Below are 14,595 nucleotides of genomic sequence, written 5' to 3' on the forward strand. Positions count from 1 at the left end.
GCTCGGCTCGGCTCCCGGAGTCCGCCCCTGCCATGGCCCGAGCCCGCCCGCCGCCGCCGCCGCCGCCGCCGCCGCCGCCGCCGCCGCCGGGGCTCCTGCCGCTGCTCTCTCCGCTGCTGCTGCTGCCCCTGCTGCTGCCCTCCGGCTGCCGGGCGCTGGAAGGTGAGCGGCGTCGGGGGGCACGTCCAAGGGTTAAGGTGTCCGGGGTCGCCCGAGCGTGGGCCGGGGAGGGTCTAAGGTGTTGGTCCGATGAGGGCTGGGCGCACTTCGGAGGAGGCTCGGTCACCCGCGCCCTTTCCAGGGTCCGGAGGATGGGGTGGGGAGGACGCTCTCGGCGCCGCCTCGGAGCCTCCAGCTACCTCTGTGGCAGGCAGTCCGCCGGTTGCGGGAACGCGGGCAGCTCGACTCGGGAGAGCGTCCCCGAAAGTCATGGCCCGGCCGTGAGCTTCTGAGGGAGTACCCCGCACTCAGGGCAGAGGAGCGGGGCCCTGGGCACCTTCTGGAGGCAAGGAAGTGTGGGCGACCCACCAGGCAAGGCGGGGGCTCTGAGGCTGATGCGGGGCTGTGGCGGGTGGAGGCGAAGCGGGACTCCCCAGGTTGAGGGGCGGCTTTGGTTCGGAACCCCTTGGAGTGATCTGTGAGAGTGTGAGTGCGTGCACCCCGCTTTGTCAGGGAATGGCTGCGGGGATGGAGAGGCGGGGGCCTGTTATTGTTTACGGTTTACGAGCGCCAACTACCCACAAGGTGCTGTGTTCACCCGGCGTTGCAGCGGCTCTGCGGCACCCCCTCTGCCTTCTAGCAGGACACCCCGTGTGCTGGGGTCTCCACCGAACCCCTGAGGTTCCGGGGCTTGTCCCAGGTAGTGCCGGAGCCGGTGCCTTACGCATTAGCCGGTGGGAAAAGGCCGGGCTTCTCTCGATGGGTTCTGTGAAACCTGCCGAGACTGCTCCAACTTCCAAACGACTGTGCTTGGATGGACAGCCCAAGTGTTTTTGGCCCCAGTGGGAGAGTTCACACACATCCACTTGACACAAGCCTGAGGGGACAGAGGCACTGACACTGGTTAAACAATAGACAGACAGACAGATGCAGACACAAACGCACAGTTCCCAAAATTTTTGGAGCCATTAAATGAGGGAAGAAAAACCTTCCTTAAGGTGGAGGGAAGGACACCACAGAAATTTGGGGGAAATTGGGATTGTAGGCAGTACTTATATTTGGTATCTTTAACAAATCCAGTCACTTTCTTAGTTTAAGAACAAACACATGAATTCCGTGTGACTTGGTTTGGTCATATGTTCACAATCGGTAAACTTAAAGGTTGGAAGGAAAAAAGAACAGAGTTCTGAGAGAAAGGCATTCTCTGGTTCTTTCTCATTTTCTCCAGGGGAAAAAATACATTCTTCTGAAAGTCTTTTATCTCTGAGCCCATTGGTGCTGACAGACTGATTCACACGGGTGGACGCATGCAAATCCAGACAGACACACCGAGGTCGTGCCCACGCTTGTGCACGCTCACCCACATGTGTGTGATAGGATCACAGGCGTGAGAAACCGGTGTGGAGCTTTGTTGTTGATTGCCTCAAGGGTGTGAGCCAGGGAGCCTGCTGGAGTTCCCAGGTCTGTGTCTTAGCCCAGGAGAGGCAACACAGGCACACGCACTTACAGGACTGTGTGTGCCAGGCCCCAGAGCCCTTGTTGTGGGGCGTGGTGGGTGCTGATTCTGAGAGTGGAGTGGGGGCGTGGTTTGGGTCAGGTGAGCAAGGGATACCTGAAAAGGTCACCCCTTCCTTCCTCCCTCCCTTCTTCCTCTTTCCCTTCTTCCTCCCTCCCTGACTTTGTTCCTTTTTCTTTCCTTCCTTCTTTCTTTCTCTCTCTCTCTTTCTTTCTTTCTTTCTTTCTCTCTCTCTCTCTCTCTCCCCCTCCCTTCCTCCCTCCCTCCCTCCCTTCTTCCTTCCAGGCCCTAGCTGGGAGCTGGCATCCAGGCCTCCAGGCCCAGGACCCGAGGGGCTGACCAGGAGGCAGAGGCCTGATGAGCTGTAGCAGCCCAGGAAAGAGAGGACAGTGGGGCCACTGTCCCTACTCTGTCCCCTCCTCCCTCAGGCTGTGAAGTGGGATCTGGGGCTATTCCCTGGCTGGGTGGGTGGTGGCTGGGAGGCCAGGCCAGTGTGGGGTGCCCCTAGGAAGGTAGCAGTGCCTCCCAAGTGTGGCTTTCACGAGTTCCTTCACTTTTGCCATATATGAGAACTTTGGGTCTTCCGCTGGTGTGAGAATGAAAGGAAAAAGAGAGATGACGCCTCAGGGCGCTGACCCCAGCCCAGTGGTCTACCTAACCACACTCCTGCTCCCCCTCACTGTGAGATGGGATAGTAGTTGAACCCACCTCCTAAGGCTGTTATGAAGATTGAATCCTTAATGTGTGTCAAGTGCTTAGCACAGCCATTGTTATTCAAGGATTAACTGTTATTATTATTACTCTAGGGTCTGCTCCTTGGGGAGCACCAGAAAGTGAAACTGGTGTGTACCCTTGCCCTGCTGGAGGGAGCTTAGAGGACGCAATAATGGGAGGAGGAAGAGTTCATCTGGGGAGGAAGTTGTTCCCCCACCTCCATCTTTTTCCAGCTTTGGGAGGGAAAGGATGTGATGGGAAGAGAGCTGGGTCAGGAGACAGCTGTCCTTGACTCCTGCCTGTACCCCATCCCTATTCTGGAGCGACAATGGCGGGATGGGTGGACCTGGGGGTCCTGGGCTGTGGCCAGAGGACAGGGCTGGGTGGGACGCCCAGCACTGAAGCTCTCTTCAGCCCCGCAAGCTTTATGGGTGGAGGATCTCACTCCATTGCTCCATCCAGCCTTCCCTTTGGTTTTGCCAGGATTTGGTTTGCCCTTGGCCTTAGGGAGCCTTTAGGCTCTTGGACTCTGAGGTCATTATATTTAGGCCCAGGGTCCTTGAGCTGTGGGTGCTGTCCCTCATGGTCTCATTGATTAGATGCTGTCTAGCACCTGGTTGTTCTTCCTCCCTATACACTTGGGGTTCATGAAGATTCTGCATCCAAATATCTCATCAGTTTTCCATGAGGATGGAGCCAGGGTCCTTGCTTATCCTCCTTGGTTGAAGAAACACCTCTCTCCTTGCCCTCTGATTGATTCCCACCTGCACACACACATACACACACACACACACACACACACACACCGCACCAAACACACACATAAATTGCCCTCGATTTTACCCTCACTCACAGGGAAATGGGGCCACCTTGTTGCTCACTCTGCTTTCAGGTAATGTTCCCCAGTCCCCCAAGCCAAGACCATTCTCCCCTTCAGGACCATGAACCAGGGAGTGGGGTCTAGTAGGTGAGCGGACCAGGAACGGGGCGTGGGATAGGAAGGATGTCTGGACCATAGGGTCCTTATACCTCAGACAGGATGAGGAGGTCCCTGCTGGGAAGAGACTCTTTTGAGAAAAAAGAAACAGTTACCAGATGTAAGAGGGGGAGCTGGACAGCCTTCTCCCAGGCAAGCCCTGTAGCTGAGTTGCTGCTGTAGTGGAAGCAGGCCCTGCGGGGGGAGAGGCAGTGTGTGACCCCTCTCTTTCTCAGAGGCAGCAGCAGTGACCACCGAGTAGGTGGCAGCTAAGAGGGGACAGCGGGCTGGGGTTTCTGTGGCTTCCTCACTTGTTCGAGTGGCCTCTGGCTCTCCAGCCCCCCCCCGCCCCGCCCCTGTTTGTCTTCAGCTGGCACCTCAGAGCTGCGACAAGGGACAGCAGCAGGGATTGGGGGGAACCAGTTTGCCCATCACTGTCTTCCCTTTAACCAGAACTGCTGCCACCGCCGCCACTGTGGCCTCAGCAGCAGCAAGCTAACCCAAAGCTGCTGTGGGCAAGGCCTCCGCCACCCGCCTTACACTAATTAAACAGCATGAAGAGGCTGAATCACCAGGCCTGCATAGTTTGAAAATTGTAGCCCTGCCTGTTGTGCTGAGTCAAACTGGTTTGTCGGGATTGGGCAGCTGGGAGTGGGGGGAGGGAGACTGGATACATCTGGGCACCTGATGGGGTGGGAGAGGCCCCCTGCCCCAAGGGCTGGTCCTGGCATCGGGTCTTCTGTTGCCTCTCCGCCCCCAGACTCCTGGTCAGACCAGCTGTGGCTGGGATCCTAGGGAAGGGCTCGAAAGCTAGCTGTTCATCCGTCCTTCCGGCTGCTGGCTGGGCCACAACTGGGGTGGGGGCTGTGGATGCACCGAGGCATTTGGGCTCCCGTCCTGTGCGTCTTCCTCCCTCCTCCTCCGTCTCGGGTTTATTTAATGATGAATCTCCGTGACCTGAGGGGAACAATGAGAAACACAACGTGTTCTGTTCTGGGTGCTCCCCTCTCCATCCCAGACGGGAGGCCCTCGGAGCCATGGCAGGGGGAGGGAGGTGGCCCTCCAGGTCCCACGGCAGGGTCTGCCTAAGACCCTTTTCTCCCCGGGCTGACCACCCTGAGTGTGCAGGTTGGCTACATGCGTGTGCACACGCCGACACACGGGGAGGAGGATGGGAGAAGGCGGGACAGATCCCTCGGATTGGCTGGCTGAGGTAGGGACCCCAGGCAGAAGAGGGGGACCAACTCCGAGGTGACTGGGAGTTTTCTCCCTCTCTTCGCAGGTAGGGTTCCAGGGTGCCTTCTTGCCCGCACCCTGCCCCTCTGTCCTCCTGCCCCTGCACGCGCTGCTGGCCCAGCCCAGGAGCGTGACCTTTCCCACCACCTCAACGTCCTTGGCCTGGAGTTTGGGCCGGTGCGTTTCTTGCTCCTGTCTCTAGATTGTTTTGATTCTCTGGTCTCACTGGCATGCCTGTTCCCAGGTGGGGTGCTCTGTGTGACTTGGGGCTTGGGGTTGCTGTGGGGTCTGGCAGCTCCATAAAGTTGTGTGTCCCTGGCCCTTCACTAGGGCAGGTGTCAGGCGCCCAGCACCAGGGCGGCCCAGTGAGGCCCTCAGACACAGGCTGGGGGCCCATGAAGTTCTCCTCTCACTGGGCCCCCAACTTATGTGTTGCCCGAAGCTCCTGAGGCTAAACGCCTTCATCGTGCCACCCCCTCCCCAAGGGCTCAGTGCTGGGGATGGTGGCATTGTGCTGGCCAGGAAGTGGCCTGCTGCTTGGGCAAGGGCTGCACCTGGGGAGGCTGCACCCAGCCACACCCAGAATCATCTTCATGCCCCTGCCCCACCCCTAGCTTCGTGACCTGTGACAGCTCCTGCCTGGGTCAGGGCCACAGGAAGCCGGTCTGGGGCTTGTTCCTTCCCTGAGCCTCTGGCCGAGGCTGCCCCAGTACCTTTGCTTTCTTAGCAGACAGTGCCCTCTCCCAACTCTTCCTCCACCCCACTTGAAAACTCACCTCATAGAAAGAACGTGCTTGTAGCGTGTGTGTGGGTGTGTGTGTGTGTGTGTGTGTGAGATGTGCATGGAGGATGCACCTCTGAGGCTTTACACAACCTCTAGATATTGATACTTACACTGTGTCTGCATGCTCCTATGGAATGTTTTGGTGCAAATGGGCATCTGTGCGTGTGCAGCTGATGCTAGTTGTGTGTGACTGTGTAAGAGCATGTCACCGTGTCTGTACAGAGAAACTGGTGTTTGTGTTTGTACTTGACTACACTCAAGACTGTGACTTGTGGTTGGCAATAGTGTGCAGTTGGGTGTGTAGGGAGAACGCACTGTTGAATGTACGTGCCCTCACGTATGCATATGTCTCAGGAAATCCGCACATCTGAGGGCTGTGAGTCTTTGCCTAAGGCAAGCCCAATCTGTGTGTAGGAAAGACTCATTGTATATGAATGTCTCAGGAAGACTGATCTGCTTGTACCATATGTATCCGTGTGTCCGTCAAAGACAGACTGTAGCTGTGTGTGAAGCCGTGTGTGTGTTTGCGGATGGCTGTGGCTTTGTGTGTTTTTGTCCACCATACGTGTGACTTGTCGCTGTTTGGCCCCAGTGGCGGGAATGAGCCCAGCCACTGAGAACTGGGTGTTGTGTGTGCGTCTGTGTGTGCACAGGCGGGGGCCACACAGCTGATGCCACGTGGCTGTTCCCCGCGGCCCTGTGAAACCTGAAAGGGGTGCTGCTTTCTTTCTGAGCATTGAAGCCCCAGTCCCAGAACATCCCAGAAAGGCCTGGTGGCCACTTCCCTGCTTGCTTTGTGGGTTGGTGGGGCTGTATCGGGGAGCAGCCACTTGGTGGGACAGAGGAGGGTGCGGGTGCAGTTGGCAGCTGGAGAGTGTGGAGATTGCTCCCTCATTCCTCTTTTGTCCTTGTCCCCTGTACCTGTATCCTTTACCCCCGTGTGTGTACCTACACACACACCCACACCCACACATGCCACACACATAGAAAAGGTGGGCTCTGTTGGGCTGGGTCTCTCCCCGCCCCACCCCCAGACAGATGGATTCTGGGGACCCCCCCCATGTTCTTCCTGAGGCTGGGACCCAGGCACCTCAGGGTCTCCCTCTTGCTGAAGCGAGCAGGCCCCTCCCCTCCCCCAGAGAGCAAGCCCCCTCCCCACCAGGGTGACCGAGCCCTTCCTCAGGCACACATGACTCGAAATCTAAGTCCTCTCCTCATTAATGGGAAAAATGTGCCGAGATTGAGCGATGGCCAAGGCTGAGCGATGGCCGAGGGCCGATCCCCGCCCCCTCCCTCTCTCGCTCCCCAGAAATTAAACAGAAACGAAGATCCTACCCTACCAACCCCCCCCCTCCCCCTCCCCCCACTCCTCCTCTCCGAGCCGGCTCAGGGCTTGTTTTAAACTGCGGAGGAATCTGGCTGGAGGGGGGAGGGGCTGAATATTTGGGTTTAAACAGTTCCAGATGGGTTTGGCACTGGCTGAGCAGAAGGAAGTGAGGGAGATGGAGGAGGGAGGCAGCGCGAAGGAGCGGTGGGAGCCCTGGCCTGCTCGGCGGCGGGCGGCAGGCGGCGGGCGGCGGGCAGACAAGCAGGCGGACTGGCTGGGGGGAGGGGGTGCGCTTGGCTCGCCGGCTCCCAGGGACAGCGGTACTCCGGGCCGCTGGCTAGCGAAGAGGCTACTTGACAGCCTCCCTCTCTGTCTCTGTCTCCTGGGGCCTCCTTGTCTCTCCATCTCGCTGTCTTTTGTAGTCCACCGCCGGCCATCTCGGCTGTCTGGTCCTAGCCAGCCGGCTCCGCACATCCCTCCAGTTCGGTGCCGCCCACCATCCGCCTGCTCCGCCTGCCTGTCTCCCTCCCTGCCTGTCTCTAGGGCCCCTGCTTCTGCCCATCCCGTCTTCCCTCCCGTACCCCTCTACCCCCCTGCTAAATGTCTGTGTCTGTCTGTCTGCCAGAGGGGCCTGTCAGGCCACCGACGATGAAGCTGGGATAGCGCATCCTGCAGCCGCGCCCTCCAGGGACCAGCTGCTGCTGCAGGAAGACGAGGGAGCCTCACTCCCCAAAGTGAATGGCTGCTGCTCGCTGCTCCCTTTGCATCACATGAGGGCCTGGGGCCACAGCTGCCTCATCCACCATCCTAGGCTCAGACCCAGACTGCAGGAAACTGGCGAAGGCCGCAAGCCTGGAGCCTGTGGGGTTTGGGTCTTTCCCTTCCTGGATACCTCCAGCCTGCCCCATTGTTGATGTAGAGGCCTTCAGAAGTTCTGGGGCAGCCCTGCCCCATTCCAGCTTGGAGTTGAGGGGAGAACTGCTGGCTGTCTTCCAGGCTATGGGAAAGGACTTGGGGCCTCTTTTCTGCTCCTAGGTCTAATGTTGGGGTCACACTGTCAGAGAGGAGAGTTTTCAAGCCAGAACCCAGGATCCAGGTTCCTAGGGGAGCAAGTTTACGTCAGAAACATTAATAGGCGGCTCCTGTGGCCGAGCAAAAGGAAACAGATAAAAAAATCCGAAGCTCCGAACAGGATCGGTGCTATGACCAAAGCACCTGGCCCTGGATGCATGGAGGAAGGCATCCAACCCTGACTTGGTGGTTCAGGGAAGGCTTCCTGGAGGAGGTGACATCTTGGTTGGGACTTAAAGTATACACAGGAGCTTTCCAGGCTTTTCTCTGTTCCCCCTTTACAGAGGGGCATATTGCAGTCAGAGTGCCCTGGTTAAGGGGTTAGTTGTGGAATCAGATAGACCTGAATTTGAGTCACCTTTCAACTTTTCACCTCAAGTCCTAACAGTTTTACCTTACGCCCTATATGTACTGTATCTGGGCATCAGTTTTCTCATCTGTAAAAGAGGTACGCCAACAGTACTTTTATCCAAGGATTGCAGGAAGAACTGAACTAGCTCTAGAGGAACTAGTCTGGGCCTTGGTGGCCCTCACCCCATCCTCAAAGAGCATTCCTGTCCTGTCCTCCGGAGGTGGTCTGTGGGAGGCTGGGTGAGAGTGGGCTCTGGCCTGTGACTGCTCTTCCCTTCCCCTGGGCGTGTGTGGAGCTGGGCCTTTGTGCTGGGAGTGGAGTCAGGGGAGGCCTGAGCAGCAGGGTCTGAAGCACACGGCCCTTTGTTCCAGGATAAAGGCCCTGCCAGCCCCTTTGTGTGGAGATTAGCAGAGCCTGTAGGTGTGTGAACTGGCCCTGGCTTCTGCCTCATTAACCCAGACCTGGGGTCAGCAGCTGACACTCACTCCCAGCTGGCCGGACAAGACATCTTTGGGGCTATGACATCTCTGGGGGTGGCTGCAGGGTCTCCTCTGGGCCAGGGGAGCTGAGGGTTTGGGGAACTTGGGGATGGGGTGGGAGTACCTGGTGGGAATCAATGTCTGGTGTCCTGGCCTTTCCTGGGCAACCTCCTCTTTCTCTTCATCCTGAACTTGGCCCCTGACCTTTTTTCTCCTTTTGCTCCCCCAGAGACCCTCATGGATACAAAATGGGTGACATCTGAGTTGGCATGGACATCTCATCCAGAAAGTGGGGTAAGACTTCCCCACCATTTCTCCCGAGTGTTGGTTGCCAATTAAGCCCTGCAGCAGGGCTCAAGAAGGGCTGCCTCTGCCCCCTGCTTGTCAGTTCCCCCTCTTGCGGCATCCCCATCCTCTTCATCTGTCACCTTCCTCCTTTGCCTGATGGTCCATTTCTGTGTTTTCATCTCTGATTCTTCAGCCTGCTTCTGTCCCCCTTCCCCCATACACACCACCTTTGTCTCATTCTCCCTCTGCCCACCCCACAGCCTGTCTTCAGCCTATTTCCATCCCTCTCCTGCCTGACAGCCATTTGCATGTCTGTCCTGACCACCTCCCTCCTTCCTGGGTGCTTGGGAACAAGGAAACCTTGGTTCCAGATCTCTGACTTGCTGTGTGACCTTGAGCAAGACAGTTTGCCTTTCTGGGCCTCCATTTCTTGACTGTTATATTCCTGTAGTCCTGACGTCTCTAAAGTGTTCTAATTAGCCTCCCTAGATGTCCTTCACAACTACACTAAGTTCTGGAACACTGGATTTGGGTGATATTACAGGCCCTTAGTCACCAGACCTGACTGTGACCTTGGGCAAGTCCCTGCCTTTGTGAGTCTTGACTTCCTCTCCTCTGGAGTGGGGACAACAGATGTATTGGATAGGCCAAGAAGTTTGTCTGGGTTTTTCCGTGAGATGTTACAGAAAAAGCTGAACGAACTTTTTGGCCGAACCAATACCTTATTAAGGAGCTGTGAAGGTTAAATGTGATGGTAATAGTGATAACCAAAGTTTATTGAATGCTTGCTCTATCTGTATCAGGCATTGGTGCAAGCCCATTACATATATTAAATTGATTTAATTCCTCACAGCCTCATTTACTTGCAATCAGTCCCACTTTATAGACAATGAAATTGAGGCATAAAGATAATAAACATTATAGCTCATTCTCACATAGTACTTATCAAGTGCCCCATTCTAAGTGCTGTAGTCATTTACAGTCATTTATTCCTTATACATCTTCTTCTTACCATGTTACAGATGGGGAAGTGGGGGCACAGGGAGGTTAAGTGACTTACCTGTAGTCACACCACAAGCAGAGAACTGGGATTTGAACCCACGTAGTCTGTGTGCTCAACCACTACACCATGGAAGCATCTCTGTGAAGTAAATATAGCAGATCTGGGCATGTGATAAGCACCCGGCAAATGCCGGTGCTTACTCTCTGTCTTTTTCACTTGCACAGTGGGAAGAGGTGAGCGGCTATGACGAGGCCATGAACCCCATCCGCACGTACCAGGTGTGTAACGTGCGCGAGTCAAGCCAGAACAACTGGCTTCGCACAGGGTTCATCTGGCGGCAGGACGTGCAGCGGGTCTACGTGGAGCTCAAGTTCACTGTGCGTGACTGCAACAGCATCCCCAACATCCCTGGCTCCTGCAAGGAGACCTTCAACCTCTTCTACTATGAGGCTGACAGCGACGTGGCCTCGGCCTCCTCCCCCTTCTGGATGGAGAACCCCTACGTGAAGGTGGACACCATCGCTCCCGATGAGAGCTTCTCGCGGCTCGATGCCGGCCGTGTCAACACCAAGGTGCGCAGCTTCGGGCCACTCTCCAAGGCCGGCTTCTACTTGGCCTTCCAGGACCAGGGCGCCTGCATGTCGCTCATCTCCGTGCGTGCCTTCTACAAGAAGTGCGCATCCACCACCGCAGGCTTCGCGCTCTTCCCCGAGACCCTCACTGGGGCTGAGCCCACCTCACTGGTCATCGCCCCTGGCACCTGCATCGCCAACGCTGTGGAGGTGTCGGTACCCCTCAAGCTCTACTGCAACGGTGACGGGGAGTGGATGGTGCCTGTGGGTGCCTGCACCTGTGCCACCGGCCACGAGCCAGCTGCCAAGGAGTCCCAGTGCCGCCGTGAGTGGGGACTGGCCTGGGGAGGGTCTGGGCCACAGCCGCCCGCTGCCCCCTACCCACCGCTTCCTACCTGCCAGACAGGGGGCTCTGGCCTCAGGTCTGGGGCAGAGGGAGGAAAGGGAGGAGGGGTATCAGGTGCAGAAAACATGGTGCAAGGAGGGAGATGAGAGAAAATGAGGAGAGACACCAGAATACCAGGAGAAAAAAATGAAACTAAAGAGAGAGGAGGGAAGACATGGAGAATCTTTGACAAGGAGGCAGCTGAAGAACATACTCGGGGTCTCGGGAGGCCAGCAGAGATGCCCGTTTGTCCAGCTCCACGTGTCTGTTTCACCCTGCAAGTATTGGGTGGGACCCAGAGCTGCAGGCACCTCGTGCTTGGCCGCCTTACCCGGGGGGCCTCGTCTGCATCATGAGAAGTAGTATTTACAGCACAGAGGTCAGGGGCCCAGTCTCTGGAGTCCTGAGTCCTGACTCTGCCACTTACCATCTGTGAGACCTCGGGCAAGTTATTTAACTCTTTGAACCCCGGTTTCCTCATGTGCAAAGTGGGCACATTAATGGGGATTCCTTCGTGGAGTTGTAGTGGGGCTTAACTGAGTCAGTGCGTGGCAGCCCTTGGAACAGTGCCTGGGACGTGGGGAAGACAGCACCATGTAAGTGTTAGCTGTGACTCTCGGGAGCCCTGGGATGCACGGGGGACAAGGGTTGTTTGGTCCCGGTTTCATAGACGAGGAGGTTAGGAGGCCTGTCTTGGGTGGCTTGCCGAGACTCATAAGACCTCACAGTGTGCTAGGTTTTCCAGCTATAACACCTGTTCATGAGAGGTTCTCTCATCTGAGCCTTACCACAACTTTGTAAGGTAGATTCCAGCTACGTCTCCTGTTTAGCCAATAAGAAGGCCCAGAGAGGTTCTGCACTCTAGGCCTCATAGCTGGGAATGTGGGAGCTGGGACTGCAGCCTCATCCAGTGCTGTACCACGCAGGCCAAGGTGCTGAGGGCCTTGTCTTCTGTCCCCTCTGCCCTGTTATCCCTCCTGGCACTTGCAAGCTGAAGCTACTAGGGGTGGGAGCTGGCTGTTAGCACAACCCTCAGTGTAAGGGGGCTGGAGGCCCAACCTGGCTGTGAGGCCCAGTGTCGGGTGCTGTCGTGGGAAGGTGAACAGTGCCTTGCCCTGCCCCTCTCCACTTCTCTATGGGAACCTGCCCCCAGACTTCCTCCTCCTAAGTGGAGAAAGGGGTGGGGGTGATGAGCCTGACAACCTGAATAGCGGCTAACACTTTGCAGGTCCCTAGCAGGAAATGCACTATGGTTCCCATAGCAACTAGGCTGGCCTGGCCCCTGCCCCCTCTCCCACTGGCTCAAAAGAGCTGGGATGGAATATCACCTTAGTCGAGGGAGATTAAACCCCAGAGAAGGGCACAGACCCAACTCTGGGCATACCACACCCCGGACGACCTCCCCGAAGGCAGTTGTATATGGTCAGGATGACCGTATGCTTTAGTGTGTCCAGGGCAGTCCTGGTTTATGCCTGTCATGCTAACGTGATTATTACTAGTGCCCGCTTTCACTCTCAAAATAGTGCAGTTTGAATAATAAATTATATGGCCATTGTAGATATGGGGACTCTTCAGAGCCCAGGCCCAAATAGAGGCTCTGAAGGGGTGTTCAGGCACCGAGCTCTGGGCTCCCTTTGGGGATTGGGGTTCCCCTCGTGGATGCTTTGAGGCCTCTGAACTCCAGGTGACCCCAGCCTTCCTGCCTGCTTTCCTTCTCTCCTTTTCTCACCCCTCCTCAGCACCCACCCCTGCCCCAGGGCAGAAAGGAGCTGCTGCCCTGCTCCTGGTTGGGTGGGGAGAGAGGCTGGCTGTGAAACTCAGAGGCCCCACCTCCTGGCTGTTCTGGGGTGTTCTTCAGGATCTTCAGGAATAATTATCCTTGAGCTTCAGGGAGGGGTGGGGGCACCCCAGCAGAGTAGAGGCTGCTGCCAGCCCACTAATGGTCTCTTCCCGTCCCCCTCCCTCCTCTTCCTCCTCCCTCTCATCCCTGCCTCGACAAGTCCAGGCCGTCCGGGTGATGGAGCTGACATCTTCGTCTGTGAGGCCCCAGAGTTGGGGGTCGGGGTCGGGGCAGGGGCGGGGAGGAGTCTGCTGACGTGGGGTTTCCACGGGGCAAAAGGGCCTTTTGTAGCTGCAGCTGGACTTAGGCGGTACCAGCACTGCCTCCGCAGTCTGGGAGGTGCGGGACCGAGACCTGTGCTTGGGAAGGGCCAGATTCCCACAGAGGTGTGGCAGGTTGGAGTCTGCAGGGTTGGAGGTGAGACATCCATCCTCTTCTCCCCCACCAGCCTGTCCCCCTGGGAGCTACAAGGCGAAGCAGGGAGAGGGGCCCTGCCTGCCCTGCCCGCCCAACAGCCGCACCACCTCGCCAGCCTCCAGCATCTGCACCTGCCACAGTAACTTCTACCGCGCAGACTCCGACTCTGCAGACAGTGCCTGTACCAGTGAGTGAACGCGCATCCTCATGCTGGAAGGCCTCCCACTCCAGGCCTTCCCTCTGCGAGCCAGCCTGGGGGTGCCTAAACAGTCTCTATGAATAGCTCCACTTTCCAGATAGGATAACTGAGGCTCAGGGGGGTTAGACGTTGTGGTCAACATGGCACAGGTAGGAAGTGACCGGCCCTGAGCCAGAAGCCAGGTGAGCTGAAAGGCTTAGCCCTTGCATCAACACTTAATAAGCATTTGTTAGCTCCTCGCTGGGTATCAGAAACTGGCTAGGACCCTCTAGTCCATTACTCCTTCCTCTGTCTAGAACTGCTATTCTTTTGGTCCAGCTCTAACCAGAGAGGGGACCTCACAACCCTGGGGCAGCCTGGTGTCCTGCTTTTTCCCTGCTTCGGCCTTTAGTGCCAGGAATTGCCAGGCGCCAGGGATGTGGAGGAAAAGATACAGTCACTGTTCCAGGAGCTTGCAACCTGGTGGGAGAAACAGATGTGGAAACAGATAATGACCATATAATGTGCTAAGTGCTGGGCTGGAGGGATGCCCAGGAATTGTTACGGGAATGCAGAGGATGGGAAGAGAATGAACCAAGGAAGGTTTCCAAGAGGAGGTGACCTCTCAAGTTGAGCCTTAAAGGCCAAATAAATAGGAGTGTGCCCAGTGAAGAAGAGTAGGATATTAAAGCAGAGGTAAAGGTAAGGAGGTAGGAAGCAGCTTGGAGTGTGCAGGAGCTCTGGACAGATGGTGGTCTTAGGGCCCTAGCTCACCGTCCTCTCCTTCCACCTTCTCCACAGCGGTGCCGTCTCCACCGCGGGGTGTGATCTCCAATGTGAATGAGACCTCGCTGATCCTCGAATGGAGTGAGCCCCGGGACCTGGGTGGCCGGGACGACCTCCTATACAATGTCATCTGCAAGAAGTGCCATGGGGGCCTTGGGGCCGGGGGCACCACGACCTGCTCACGCTGTGATGACAATGTGGAGTTTGTGCCTCGGCAGTTGGGCCTCACAGAACGCCGGGTCCACATCAGCCATCTGTTGGCCCACACGCGCTACACCTTTGAGGTGCAGGCAGTCAACGGTGTCTCGGGCAAGAGCCCTTTGCCCCCCCACTACGCGGCTGTGAATATCACCACCAACCAGGCTGGTGAGGAGGGCACACAGGAGGGTAGGGCCTGGGTCATCTTCCCCCACATAGAGCTGAGGTTGCCTGGGGCACAGACCATCGGGGGTCCCATGGGAACTGGGTCCTTAGGAAGGATGCCAGGGCCCGTGATGAGCCCCCCGCTCTTC

At 57.0% G+C, this 14,595-nt stretch overlaps 1 protein-coding gene across 1 annotated transcript in view; it reads left to right on the top strand.

Moving 5' to 3' along the window:
- Positions 1-10: 10 nt before the first annotated feature.
- The window catches only part of EPHB3 (EPH receptor B3), a 20,391-nt gene continuing 5,806 nt past the window's right edge, over positions 11-14,595 (top strand). Inside the window, exons 1-5 of the mRNA XM_007468973.1 lie at positions 11-162; positions 8,844-8,908; positions 10,130-10,802; positions 13,151-13,306; positions 14,099-14,449. Of these exons, the coding sequence (XP_007469035.1) occupies positions 33-162; positions 8,844-8,908; positions 10,130-10,802; positions 13,151-13,306; positions 14,099-14,449 (1,375 nt within the window). The 5' untranslated portion in view covers positions 11-32. The remainder of the gene's footprint in view (positions 163-8,843; positions 8,909-10,129; positions 10,803-13,150; positions 13,307-14,098; positions 14,450-14,595) is intronic.

This window comes from Lipotes vexillifer, unplaced genomic scaffold, assembly GCF_000442215.2.
Source record: "Lipotes vexillifer unplaced genomic scaffold, Lipotes_vexillifer_v1.1 scaffold263, whole genome shotgun sequence".
Classification (NCBI taxonomy): domain Eukaryota; kingdom Metazoa; phylum Chordata; class Mammalia; order Artiodactyla; family Lipotidae; genus Lipotes; species Lipotes vexillifer.